Source organism: Calidris pugnax, unplaced genomic scaffold, assembly GCF_001431845.1.
Source record: "Calidris pugnax isolate Ruff unplaced genomic scaffold, ASM143184v1 scaffold220, whole genome shotgun sequence".
Taxonomy (NCBI): Eukaryota; Metazoa; Chordata; class Aves; order Charadriiformes; family Scolopacidae; genus Calidris; species Calidris pugnax.
Window position 1 is genome coordinate 1,197,447 of NW_015090963.1, and position 13,704 is coordinate 1,211,150.

Consider the following 13,704-nt stretch of genomic DNA (forward strand, 5'->3'; position numbering starts at 1 on the left):
CTTTTTTTTTGCCGCCGTTGGCGCTTCGTCCCCTGCACAGCGTGGGCTGGCCGCACCGTCCTGACACCCATGGGTGGGTCCCCCCGGGTCTCCCCCACTGCCCCCCGGGGTCCCGGTGCCAGGGAGGGGTGAGGGGGGCTCCTGGGATGGGATGCCTGGGAGCAGGGATGCAGATGGGGTGGGAGGGTCGTGCCCAGGTGTTGGGGTCCTATTGGGGGTGCGGGGGAGAGGGGCTGGGGAGGGAGACGAGGAGGAGAAGTGGGGAGCTGGGTGGGAGCCGTGCCTGCTGCAGGGAAAGGGACTCTGCTGTCATGGCATTTTCATCCCCCTCTGGGAGATGGAAACGTGCGACACACCTATAAAATCTGCCATGGCGCGGCAGGATGGGCAGCCTGATCCAGCAGGGAGGGCACCCACCGGATCAGTGGCCCCAGGAGGGGGACACAGCACAGCTGGAGCTCTGGCCACCACCCTAGACCTCCCTGCCAAGCCCCTGCAGCCCTGCAGAGGGTGGGGAGGATGCCATCAGCCACGGACCCCCCCCACCCCGTGGCAACCGGGTCACCTCACAGCAGCAGCCCCAGCAGTGCCACAGTGCCAGCACGTGCCCTCTGTCAGGGAGAAGGGGGACAAAGGGGCGCTGCTGGACCCCTCTGAGCATCCCCACTGAGCTCAAGGAGGTGGGATGGGGAGTCCCCCAAGCAAAACCTGCCGCCTGCGCTGCCTGGCCCCCCTCGCCCCAGGCATGCAGCAGCAGGCAGGGTGTGCAGGGCTGTGCTGGAGCCATGGCAGCTCCTCCCAGCCCTGCTTGATGCCCTTCAGACCAAGCCCTGGGACCCGGGATGTCCTCCCCATCAGTACCCCATGCCTCTGCCCCCAGGTCCCTAATGTTGCTCCCAGGAAGGCACAGCATTGAGGGGTAAAAACATCAGAAGCCTGGTGAGGACAGGGAGGAGGCCTGGCCTGTGGGGAGCCCATGGGGACCAGCAGCATCCTTCCCTGCCAGTGGGGAGCCTGGGAGGGGGTCCTGCCCCTGGTGCACCCCCGCTGCATCCCCTCAAAGGATGCAGCCATGGACCCTGCTCTTGGTACGCACCAGCCCAAGCATCTTCTGGCCCTTGGTTTGCTGGTGGGGCTTTACACCGAGGAGGCATCTCATGTGGCAGATGAGCATGGGTGAGCAAGCAGGGAGGCAATGGCCAGCCCTATGGCTCCTCACCCTCAGCTCCCCATGGCACCACTGGCCGCTGCAACAGCCCGCCCTGCATCCATGGCCCCCAAAACACACCCATCCTGCACCCCCAGCCACCACAGACACCACCCCACGCCCACTCTGACATCCCTGCATCCAAAGCCACCACCTACACCGTGCCCACAGCCCTTGCGACACCCCCAGCCCGTACACCCCCCTTCTGGGCCGTAACACCTGCCCTGCACTGCCAGCCGTGCCGTAGCACACCCACCCCATAACGCATCCGCCCCACAACATATCCACCCCAAACACGTCCACCCACAATATATCCAACCTGAACACATCCACCCCATAACATGAACACCCCGAACATAACCACCCCATAAAACAAACACCCCAAACATATCCACCCCATAACACATCCACCCCAAACACATTCACCCCATACACACCCATCCCTAATGCATCCACCCCACAGCATGAACACCCCAAACATATCCTTCCCATACACATCCATCCCTAACACATCCACCCCATGAACCACAACCACCCCACAACGCTCCCCGCCGCATCCATCCTGCCCTCCCAGCCACCGTAACATCCCCGCCGTGCTGCCATACACCCACCTCTGCATCACCCACCACCCCGTGCCCACCACTGCCACCCTCACAGCCAAACCTGGCGCCCTGAAACCTCTCTCCATGGGAGAGAGGAGATTGTGGAGCCACGCAGGCACCAGCAGCTCTGTTTGTATCAGGATGCTCTGCCCCACTGCCTTCTCCTGGGGTGCCTCCACGCTGGCCACCAGCTCCGTCCCACCAGTGCCCCCATTTCCCCTCCAAGACGAGCCGATCCCCACTCCAGCTCCACCAGCCCTGCCTCTGTGCCTCAGTTTCCCCATGCAGAGAGCTCTGTGAAAAGATTAATCCACGGGTGGCAGGCAGGTGAAGAGCTTTCTGCCTCGGCATTTTGCTGTAGAGATGAAGTAGCAAGGAGCATTTCCTCATCAGAAGAGCATGGGGAATGGCTGCTGCCCAGGGAACAGGGCAGGGGTGCAGGGGTTTGGGGCAAGGGAAGGGGGTGGGAAGGTGGCCACCACTTGCTGCGAAAGCTCACGGTGCTGGCAGGGCTCAGCAGAGACGGGCATTTGCAGGCAGCTCAGCCCGTGCCCAGATTTAGCTCCTCCGTGGGGGCCACCTAAAAATAGCCCCCGTGTTGGCATTGGGCAGCAAGGCCAAGGTGCTGGCATCTCAGGCCAAAGTGATCCAGGCAGTGGTACTGGGTCCTGACCACCGGGCACCACGGGGGGGTCCATAAATAAATCCTGGGGACACATGGGGATGTGAGGGCTGCCCAGGTAGGTGGGCTGCTGTGGGGTGAGGGTGACTCTGGTCCCTGCTCCCCACATCCAGGGGTCCCCCCAAGCCTGGCAGGACCCTGATCTGAATCAGGCTGTGTGGGAGTGGTGTCCCACCATGCACAGCCAATGGGTCAGGCAGGGTATGGGGGATAGAGGGTCCTGGAGAGTGCGAAGCAGGCTTAGGGTATCTGGGGAGGATTGGGGCCTGTGGAAAGGCAGTGAAGTCTGGAGATGGAACTTGGGGTGAAGCCATTCAGCCCCTGGATGTGCAGCCAGGGTCTGACTGTGAAGCACTAACAGGAACAGGGAGGGCAGTGGGGCTGAGAACAGACACAAGCCATGACAGGAGTGGTGCCCTCCAGACTCCAGGCACGCAGCAGCCGGTGGCACCGACTTTGGCAGGAGACACTCAGAGTGGCCTTGGGAGAGGACAGAAAAGGGAGATGGGCTGGAATCCTCCAGCAGTGGTGCAGGGCAGGGATGCAACCATGCCGTGAAGTCGCAAGGGAACCTCATTTTGGGGGGGGATTACAGCAGGCCCTTACACCACCGACCCCACCACTGCCCGGGCTGCCCTGCCATGCTGCAGGGTGGCTGGAGATGGGTTCCATGGTGGTGTGGGGAGATGCTGCCCACACTCTGGACGTCAGGAACACCTGTGTGGTTTCTGGGGAGATTGGTGCACCAAGCCTCTTTTGGCTCTTCTCCATGAGCCCAGCCCCTCTGCACCCTCTCCCTGCTTCTACCCAAGCCCTGGGCAGGATAAGACCAGGATCTGGTCCATGGTCAGTGATGCAGGGACCTGCAATGGGGAGGGGAATCTCCCTGTGGTGCCCCCCCACCCTGGCTCGAAGGCAGAGCCACAATGCCGACCTGCAGCAGAAGTGGTCCTGCCCATGGCCGATGGGACCGTGAGCCTCTCGGGCAGGGGGTGAGGGCATGGCAAGGAGGCAGAGACCCCCCAGGAGGCAGAGACCCCCCCAGGAGGCAGAGACACCCCACACAGCCGCAGGGATGCTGTTGCTGTGGCTCGGACACGTACCTCCAGCTCTTCCCCCACTCCCACCTTTGCAAAGCCCCATCCCTGCTTGCCCGCTGCCCGAACCCCCCGGTTGCTCGGGACTGGGCCCACGTGTGTCGCACACCCGGCACCGCGTGTGGGAACGTGCACGCAGATGGTGTGTGTGTGTGTGTGTGGCAGGGAGGGGGGAGGAAGGAAGGAGGCTGGGAAATCACATGCGTGTGCCGGCACGCAGCTGCCCTTTGGGTTTGCCCCACGCGAATTGTGGGGCCACAGGGCCAGTCTGTGGGGCTGGGTGTGGGGACGAGGGAGGGGGGCAGTGGGCTGGTGGCCACCAGGATGCTCTGCTCAGCGCCGTGGATGTAGGGCAGCTGTAATTACCCTGCCCAGGCTCCCCGCCATGGCAGTGCCCCCAGCGCCGTGTCCCCCCCGCAGCGCCTGCACACGTGTGGCTAATTATCCCCTGGCCTGGGGATTTCTCTGCTTGAGGCTGGCCCGGGAGGGGGGGGAGCGGGGGGGATGGCTGCTCCGATGTCCCCCCGCCGGCACAGGCAGCGATGGGGCTGTCTGCTGGGCAACCAGCTGGGAGCTCCTCAGGGCTGCAGCATCTTCCATATCGCAACCCCAGCTGGGCACGGGGAGCCTGCCCCACATCCTGCTTCCCCCCAGCTTCAGCCCACCCCCACGGAGACACGGCCCAAGCTGCTGTTGCTGCTGCCCTTGCCTGCCCTGTTCTACCCACAGATGGTCTTCCCTCCTTCCTGCACCCAAGCCCTCTTCTTGGGACGCGTGCGTCCCAGACCCATGCACTGCTCCCCTTCCCTCCTACACCCTCGCAGCCCCCCCATGGCTGCCCCCCCCCACGCAGCTCCTTGTGGGATGCAGGCTGCCCAGAGATCAGGGCAGCATCACACACAACATACACAGGAGCGTGTGAGTGTGAGCTCAGGAGAGACTTGCAGGGGGTGAGCCAAAATTTAGGGAAGGTCCCAGCTCTGCTCTGCCCCAGCCCTGGGCAGAGCTGCTGGGAGGATACCTCTCACCCTTGGCTGGCCAAAGAGGCTTTCTGCAAGGCAGGATGGGGTGCACACAAGGGGTAAACTGGTTCCAATCTTGCTGGCATTTACTGGTCTGGTGTGGGAAGGGCTTGGATGTGTTGCTTGTTAAGACAGAGCCTACAGACCAAGGATGGGGGAGGAAAGATGCCCCCAAACCCATTCCCTGCTTGCTGTCCCATTCCTCTACCAACGCTCAGACCCTCCATGGCCAGATCTCCATGTGGCTTCAGGTCCACCTCCCCAGGCCATCATGGATGCCAGTGCCCACTTGCCAAGGAGCTCCAATTTCTCCCTGCCCCAAGCTACAAATGGGGGACAGCCACTAGCACACCTTTTTGGGGCCAGGGACAGGGTAACAGAGGCGAGGAGCAGCGTTGCACCCTGAGGACTTAGCGCTGAGACCTCCCTGCCCTCTGCAGAGCCATGGGGGTGCTAATGTCCAGGCGTCAGACGGTGGAGAAGGTGCAGAAGGTCAGCTTGGCTGTGTCGGCCTTCAAGGACGGGCTGCGGGAGCAGCCATCGACGCGGCGGCGGGCAGAGGCGGGGGGCACACGCCGGGGGACGCTGGAGCAGGCGGTGCAGGAGGGGGAGGAGGAGGCGTTGGCGGGACCTTCCCAACCGGAGGAGACCAGCGCCGGCAAGGCAGCCTGGGAACGGCTGCGGGACGGCCGGGGAGTGGAGCCGGAGGAGTTTGACCGAGCCAACAGGTTCACACCACCCGCCTTCATCCGTCCCAAGCGTGAGCTGCACGATGACGAGCCCCCAGACATCAGCCTGGAGCAGCGGGAGCAGGCAAGCGGCCGGAGCATGGGGACAGGGAGGGAGGGATGGGGACAGGGCTGGGGATGTGCCCGGGAGAGACCAGGGGATGTGCAAGCACTGCTAGTGCCCACCGGGCAGTGATGACAGCTTCCCCGGGCACGGCACAGCCCCATGGAGGTGGCTCAGTGGGGCAGGGGGCTGGGGGGGGGAGGCTGAGGAGCTGGAGGTGCCACATGGGGAGGAGGGTGTGACTGATCAGATGTGCCCTGGAGGGTCTCCAGGGCTTCTTGGAGAGAAGTGGTCGCCGCTGGGCACAGGCAGCTCCAGCTTTGGGGAAGGGAGAAGGATCACCCGCTCTACGTGTTTGCCAGCCTACAGTCAGACAGCCTACAGCTCAACCCGTCTGTCCACACCTGCGACCCTTACAGCCCGGCCCACCTACAACCCAACAGCTCGTCTGCCCATGCCAATCCCACAGCCCCACTCCCCCTCACCCTTTACTCTACCCATCCATCCACCCACCCTGACAACCCACACCCCAGCCCACCTACAGCCTTACAGCTCATCCGTCCACACCTACAGCCAGCCAGCCCACAGACCAGCACTTCCACCCGCCCACACTACACCCCCAAAGACCAGCCAACCTGCAACCCCACAGCCCGGCCACCCACACCCACCACCCTGCACCCCAGGGAATCTGTAGCCCCACAGCCCCACCAGCCCTACAGCTGGACCCATACACCCTCCACTCATCCCCACAAACCCGTACACCCTCTCACCCCACCCGCCATGCCCGTTCTATGGTCCCACCACTCACCTATTCCCTACGCAAGCCCCAAATAACCCTACCCTCCCGTCCCCTCTGCCCCACCAACCTGCGAAGCACCACCTTGACTCCCTCCTGGAGAAGCCAGCCCCCTGCCCACGCTACCCCTCTGAGCAGCTGCCCATCTCTCCCCAGGTCCTCAACGACGAGATGTGTGAGATCTGTGAGGTGTGGACAGCCGAGAGCCTCTTCCCCTGCCGCGTCTGCAGCCGGGTGTACCACGACGGCTGCCTGCGCCGCATGGGCTACCTGCAGAGTGACAGCGCCGTGGAGGTGACCGAGACGGCCCACACCGAGACGGGATGGAGCTGCTACTACTGTGTGAGTATCGGGGACACCAGGCTTCTGCCAGGCAGTGGTGGTCCCCAGGCAGGGAGTCATGCCCCACATGTACATGAGCAGGGTCCGATGTTGCAACCTGGTCTGGGGCAATGGAGAGGGTACAGTAGAGGGCCACAAAGGTGATTAAGGGCCTGGAGCACCTCCCTTATGAGGAGAGGCTGATGGACTTGAGTTTTTTTAGTCTGGAGAAGGGAAGACTTAGGGGGGATCCAATCAATGCTTACAAATACTTGAGGGGGGCTGTCAGGAGGATGGGGCTGGTCTTTTTTCAGTGGTGCCCAGTGACAGGCCAAGAGGAAATGGGCACAAACTTGAGTATAAGAAGTTCCGCCTAAACATGAGGAGGAACTTCTTCACTTTAAGGGTGGCAGAGCCCTGGAACAGGCTGCCCAGGGAGGTGGTGGACTCTTTCTCTGGAGACATTCAAAACCCACCTGGACACGTTCCTGTGCAACCTGCTCTAGGTGGACCTGCTTTGGCAGGGGGGTTGGACTAGATGATCTCCAGAGGTCCCTTCCAACCCCAGCTCCTGCCACTCACCTTGGCCTGATGGGGAGCCACCAGAGGGGAGGGGACAGAGGCCCTTTGCCACCTTCCCACTCCAGAAGCCCCCCAGCACCTTGGCGGGGGATGTGACACCAGGGGATGTGTCACTGGGCACATGAGGAGCCATGGTGGAGCTGAAATGGCTTCCAGAGTTCAGGGGTGTACACCCCCCCGCCCTGCAGCACGCCTGGGTGACACACCGCACCGACCCTCTCTGTGTGCCCACACCCAAGGGATCCTGGTGCCACAGCACAGCCGGGTGCTCACACTGTCCCCTGCCTTTGCCCCACGGTTCCTCTCTGCCCTCCTCCCCAGGACAACCTCAATCTCCTGCTGACGGAGGAAGAGATGTACAGCCTGATGGAGAACCTGCGGAACTGCAAGATTATTCCAGGTGCGGAATGATCCCTCCCCGCGGCGGGTCCCCGGACAGTTGAGGGAGGTGGTTGGGGAGGTGAGTCCACTCTCCCCAGGTGTCACACAGCCGATCTGTCCCTGCAGAGACCTGCCTGACCCTGGATGACTTCCTGCACTACAAGCACCTGGTGCACAAGCAGCAGTTCGAGCAGCCCATGGCCGAGGCACAGGAGGAGCAGGCAACCCTGCAGTTCTCCGCCCTGGACCCCGACAAGAAGGGGCACATTGAGTGGCAGGACTTCCTGTCCCACGAGTCCATCCAGCTGCTGCAGAAACTACGGCCACAGGTACAGCTGCAGCACCTGGGGCTGGCTCCCATGGCCAGCACCCATGGCCACAGCACCTAGGGCCAGCTCCCAAGGCTGGGACCCATGGCCATGGCACCTATGGCTGGCTCCCATGGCCAACACTCATGGCCATGGCACACAAGGCCATCTCCCATGACCAGCACTCACAGCCACAGCCCTTAGGGCTGGCTCCTGTGGCTGGCACCCATGACTGTAGCACCCAGGGCCAGCTTCCATGGCCAGTACCCACAGCCATGGCACCTGGGGCTGGTATCCATGGCCAGCACCCATGGCCGTGGCCATAGCATGACCTGCAGCCATGGCCACAGCACCCAGGGCTGGCTCCTATGGCCAGCACTCATGGCTATGGCAACCTGGGCTGGCAGCCATGACCAGCACCCATGACCATGGCAACCAAGGCCAGCTTCCATGACCAGCACCTATAGCCACAGCAGCCAGGGCTGGCTCCTGTAGCTGGCACTTATGGCTGTGGCATGCAGGGATGGCTCCCATGGCCAGCACTGGCATCCATGGCCAGAGCACCCTGGGCTGCCTCCCATGGCCAGCACCCATGTCTGTGGCACCCAGAGCCCCATGGCGTTGGGCACAGAGCAGTGGTGCTCCCATGGGCCAAGGGCTTCTCCTTCCCCTCTCTGCCCCCAGAACGCCCTGCTGCGGCTGCTGACGGCCAAGGAGCGGGAGCGGGCACGGGCAGCCTTCCTGGCCCTGGACCAGGACAGTGATGGCTTCATCGGGGAGGGAGAGTGCCGCCGGGCCCAGCACGGCTGGTTCCGCAAGCATCAAAAGGAGACACCATCTTGCAATGTCAGGTACAGGGACAGCAGCCTTGGGGAAGGGGAGGGGTGACATCCCTGCTGGGGCTCCCACCACCACCCCAGCACACACTGAAAGGGCTTAGCATGCCAACGGGTGACCTCCCTCCCCACCACCTCCCTCCCCATGGCCCCATAGCCATGCCCTGGCCCCCACCACTGCCATTTGGGGTGCAAGGAGGAGCTCGATGAAGGGAACCCTCCTCCTCCTCCACCCCACAGCATCAGCCACGTAGGGCCCATGTCGGAGAGCAGCCCCGCCAGCAGCAGCAGCAGCAAGAGCCAGGAGAAGACCCTGCCATCCACAGAGCAGGAGGAGGCCAGGTGAGGCGGGGGGTGGTTTGGGGAGGAGAGCAGCCCCTCACCTTGGAGGAGATGCAGTGGTGTCAGGGCAGCCAGTGAGCCCATGTTTGCCCTCCAGGCCCGTCGACTGGCCTGGCTTCCTGCGTGAGAACGTCGCCTACATCCTGGCCGCCCGCCCCAACAGCGCGGCCCTCCACCTGCAGCCCCCTGCCTAGCCCCCGGCACTGCCATCTTGAGCAGCGAGGCCTCCACCCCCCTGCTGGGACCCCCACACCGATCGGGGATGCCATGGGGCATGGGAGGCCTGGAACCAGTTGCCCTGACCGTCCCCCAGCCCCACGGCACCCAGACCCAGCGGGGACCCTTCCCTGGCAACCCCCAGACAGAGCAAGGCTTGCCCCCAAGGAGAAGCGGGGCTTGCTCTGGTCCTGGAGCTGGGTCTGGGTGGTTGTTATGGTGTGAGAGAGGAGCCCAGGGCAGGCAATGGGGGCAGCCATGGCCCCCCCAACATCCCAACCAGCCCTAGCATCCTGACCACCCCCAGAATCTCAAACACTCACCACATCTGAACCACCCCCAGCATCCCGACCACCCCCGGCATCCAACCCCCCCCAGCATCCCAACCACCCCCAGCATCCCAGCCACCCCCTGCCTCCCAGCCACTTGCCACATCCCAACCATCCCCAGCATCCCAAACACTCCCAGTGTCCCAATCACACCCCAGCATCCCAGCCACCCCCAGCATCCCAAACACTCCCAGTGTCCCAATCACCCCCCAGCATCCCAACCACCCCCAGCATCCCAGCCACTCAACACTTGCCACATCCCAACTACCCAGAGCATCCCAAACACTCCCAGTGTCCCAATCACCCCCCAGCATCCCAACCACCCCCAGCATCCCAGCCACTCGCCACATCCCAGCCACCCCCAGCATCCCAGTCACCCCCAGCATCCCGCTGAGCCTCTGTGCACCCTGGCAGTAGCACCCAGCAGGGTCTGCAGCAAGTGGTGGCTCAGCTCCTCGGCATGGTGAATCCTTGTGGGTAGGACATAGCTGGCCCCCACTCAGCCTCTTCCACATCCCTGCCTGGCTCCAACAGGGGCCAGAGAGATGTAGGTCCATCCTTACACTCACAGCTTGTGGCTGTGTCTGGGAGAGTGTTTCCCCCAGCACAGCTCAACCTTTCCCTGCTGGGGACTGAATCTCACCAACAGCAATGCTGTGGAAAGGAGCACTGAGAACAGAAAGCACCAAAGGGGTGGGAGGGTAAGCTCGGATGTGCAGGAGGGCTCCCCTGCATCCCTTGTCCTCTCGTGTTCCCTTGGTCCCACGGGATGCTCTCCTCCCACTCAGAATTCCAGTTCCATGCCAGCCCCGTTCCCTCCCCAGCACGGTGAGTAGGCATCCTCACCTTGTCTGAGGCATTACTGCTCCAGGTGAGGAGGAGGAGGCAGAGCCCAGAGCCCCCCTGGGACATCAGCTGAAGGGTGAGGCACTCCCTGGGCAAGGTTGATGCCCTAAGGTGGATGGATGCACTCAGCCCACCGGTGAAGGAGCAGAGACCCCTGGAGACCTCACCCCACGCATGCCAGATGGGAGGGGATGCCCAGGTCCACAGCAGCCCCACCAGCTGCCCCCTGCCCCTCCGACCCCTTCCCTGCGCTGCCATCAGCCTCTCCCTGCTTGGCATGCCCTGGCTCAGCTGGGATGTCCCAGGGCTTCCACAGACTGGGGGTTCCCCTTGGCAGCCCGGCCGTTCCCTCACCTCCTGCCCCCACTGTGATGGGGGCACCGTCCCGCTCAGCTTCCCTTGCCCCAGCCAAGGCACAGGTCCCTTCTCCAGGGACCCCCTCCCCGCTGCGAGGCCGGGAGGCGTACCCATGCCGTGACATCTTCCTCTACCGCCCTGGTGCGCTTGGCCAATGGGGATATTTCGGATGCCAGGTCCGATATGGGGCCAAGAGGCATAGCCACGGCGGGGAGGGGGCTTGTGGGTGCATGGGTCGCAACTCCCGCTCTGTACTGAGAAGTGTCCATTAAACAGCTGTGTCCAACTAGCCGCCTGCCAGCGCGCTTACGGGGCTTCTGGCTTACCCCCAAGGATTCCAGGGGACCCAGCCTCCGGTCACTGTCCCACCAGGCAGGCTTGGCCTCATCTCTCTAAAGTGTCCCACAGCAGCGATGGGGGGAAGCCACGAGGTGCATCCAGGATCCTGCAAACTTGGGGTCTTATGTCTCACCCTCGGAGACCCCACGTCTCACCAGGAGAGCAGACAGTGGGGGGAGTGCCCAGCTGGCCCCACAAGCACCTCATCCCCTGCAGTGGGAGGGATGCCCATCCACTGTGATGAGGGTGCTCCTTGCCTGTGGAGGCACTGAAAGCTGTGAATGGAGCACTGGGCACGAGGGATGGCTGGATGCTGGGAACAGGCTGTTTGCAGCAGTGCTGGGAAACCCGAAATAACCCTGTGGAGACACCAAGGGTTCTTGGGAGAAGGCGTCTGAAGGTGGTCCCTGTGGCTGGAGGCTTCTCCGGTGCTAGCTGCATCCAGGGAGCATCCAGGGGAAGCTCTGGTGCTGCTGGTGGCATGTAGTTTCTGAAAGCCAGGCTGCCAGCAAAGGTGGCTCACCTGCCAGAAGGGGGGGATTTCCTTAAATAGTGTCTGTGGTGGAACTGGGAGGGAAACAGGGCGTGAGAAGCAGATCCAGGGGAGGATTAGGAGGGGGAACGCTGCCCTGGCAGCATCTGTAGGGTCTACAGGAACACAGAGCCTGTTGCTTAAAGCTGAACTTGGATATTGCAGTCCCTTTCCCAGGGCTGTGGATCCCAAATCAGAGGGTCTGCCATTGCGTCCAGACCACAGCAGTGGTGTACAGCTGCACCCCCCCGCCCGGAGAAAATCCAGCCTGGGGAGAGGAATTGGCTGCCTCAAGGAAGAGAATGGGCACCCAGAGGAAGGAGGAGCAGGCAGTGGTTTGTGTGCCCACAATGCCAGGGGTGGGTAATAGCCTGGGCTCTGCCTGTGGAGGGAAGCACCAGGGAAGTCCTCACCCCAGGAGACGCAGTTAATTGCTGGGTTATTGCTCCAGCTACCAAAGGTGGAGAGCCATCTGGGGCAGAGCACAGGTCCTGGGGACCCTGGGGGTGAAGCACCCACTGCCAGCTCAGATCCCAAACCCCGAGCACCCTGCAGCATCCAAGCTGGGAGGGCAGAAGCCCCCTGGGGTCCTGATCCAGCCATCCTGCCCTTCCCCTAGGGACAAGGTGCAGGTGGCTTTCCCAGCCCCATCCTCAGTGCAGCAGCCTGGCACCCCTGCCAGGGCACACAGCCGGCTAGTGCCCCCGGGGAGCTGGCTAACGAGGGCCGCAGGTGGCCGGGCTGGCCTGTGTCCCGCAGGGCTGTGCTGTCACTGCTACAGTGCCAGCTGCCCGGCACACATGCTCTGCCACCGCAGCTGCAGGTCCCCAGCCAGCGGCCACCGAGGCGGGCAGAGAGTGACCCAGCCAGCTGTGCCTCTGCACGAGCAAGCCTGGAGGTCTAGGCACGGAGCAGGAGGACATGGTGGGAGGAACGGGCAAAGCGGTGCTGTGGCATCTCTTAGCTGCCACCTGCTCCTCCCAGACTGGTGACCTCAGAGGGAAGGCCACCCTGTCCCCAGAAAGCCTCCACGGCCTGCAGGCTGCCCTCCTGAATGGTGGTGCAAACCTCCTCACCACCCCGAACGCTGGTGCAAATCTCCTCTGAATGCTCGTGCAAACTTGTTACCAAACGCTGGTGCAAACCTCCCCACTGAAAGTCCATGGGGCCTCACACCAAAGGATGGGGATGCTCCTTAAACCTCACAGGATTTAAGGCTGGGGCAGGAACTTGCTGTCCAACCCATCCCACCCCGACACCCCCCAAAAAAATGGAAATCCTAGGGGTGGTGAATTCATGCTGTAGGGACAGTGCCCAGGCAGCCCATGGGTCTGCCATCCCAGGTCCATCACCTCGTGCCAGGTGCCACACAGTGGGTGCTGTGATCCCTGTGGGGCTGCTTCTCAAGGCGAGGAATGTCCCAGACCCAGAGCTCCAGCCCAGTGTCATAGAACCATAGAATCATGTAGGTTGGAAAACACCCCTGGGATCATCGAGTCCAACCATCTACCTTACTCTAGAAAGTTCTTCCCTACACCATATCCCCCAACGCCACATCTAAACGACTCTTAAACTCACCCAAGGATGGTGAACCAACCACCCAGCCTGGGGCTGGGGGTAGCATCACTGGGCGGGGAGGGGAAGGGGTGGGGGGAGGCGGGGAAGCAATTCCAACTCATGTGTTGGGTTTTGCAGTGGTCACAGCATCGGCCACCCTTCATCTTGGTGGTCCTCAAGGAGCCTGGAGCGCCCCGTGCTGTCCCTCAGGGTGTCCCTGCTGTCCCGTGTTGGGGGGTGGTGGTAGCAGTGTCCCCGCTCTGCGGGGAGGTTGCTCCCTCTGCTGGGAAGCGTGGTCATTGCAGACGGCTGCCACACACCCCACCTCCCCCAAAAAAACTTCTGCTTCAGGGAAAGATGGGTATTTGGGTTTGTACCCCAGGGGTGCGGGACAGCACCCTCCTCCAAGCCCGGGGACCTCTGCCTGCCCCCGGGGGCTCCCCTGGCCTTGGCCACCCGGTCTGGTGCGTCCCAGAGAGGAGGTGACAGCAGTGAGACCCACACCAGAGAAAGTCAACCCTTGGGGACATATGCTGACAAGGGGTGGGGGTTGACAGGGG

The 13,704-nt window shown here is 62.9% G+C and overlaps 1 protein-coding gene across 1 annotated transcript in view; it reads left to right on the forward strand.

Annotated features, from left to right (window-relative positions):
- Positions 1–9,668, forward strand: part of PHF24 (PHD finger protein 24) — a 10,274-nt gene extending 606 nt beyond the window's left edge. The window contains exons 2-8 of the mRNA XM_014952443.1: positions 5,051–5,423; positions 6,355–6,540; positions 7,423–7,501; positions 7,609–7,811; positions 8,475–8,641; positions 8,867–8,968; positions 9,066–9,668. Coding sequence (XP_014807929.1) covers positions 5,055–5,423; positions 6,355–6,540; positions 7,423–7,501; positions 7,609–7,811; positions 8,475–8,641; positions 8,867–8,968; positions 9,066–9,162 — 1,203 coding nt within the window. The 5' untranslated portion in view covers positions 5,051–5,054 and the 3' untranslated portion in view covers positions 9,163–9,668. The remainder of the gene's footprint in view (positions 1–5,050; positions 5,424–6,354; positions 6,541–7,422; positions 7,502–7,608; positions 7,812–8,474; positions 8,642–8,866; positions 8,969–9,065) is intronic.
- The last annotated feature ends 4,036 nt before the right edge of the window (positions 9,669–13,704 follow it).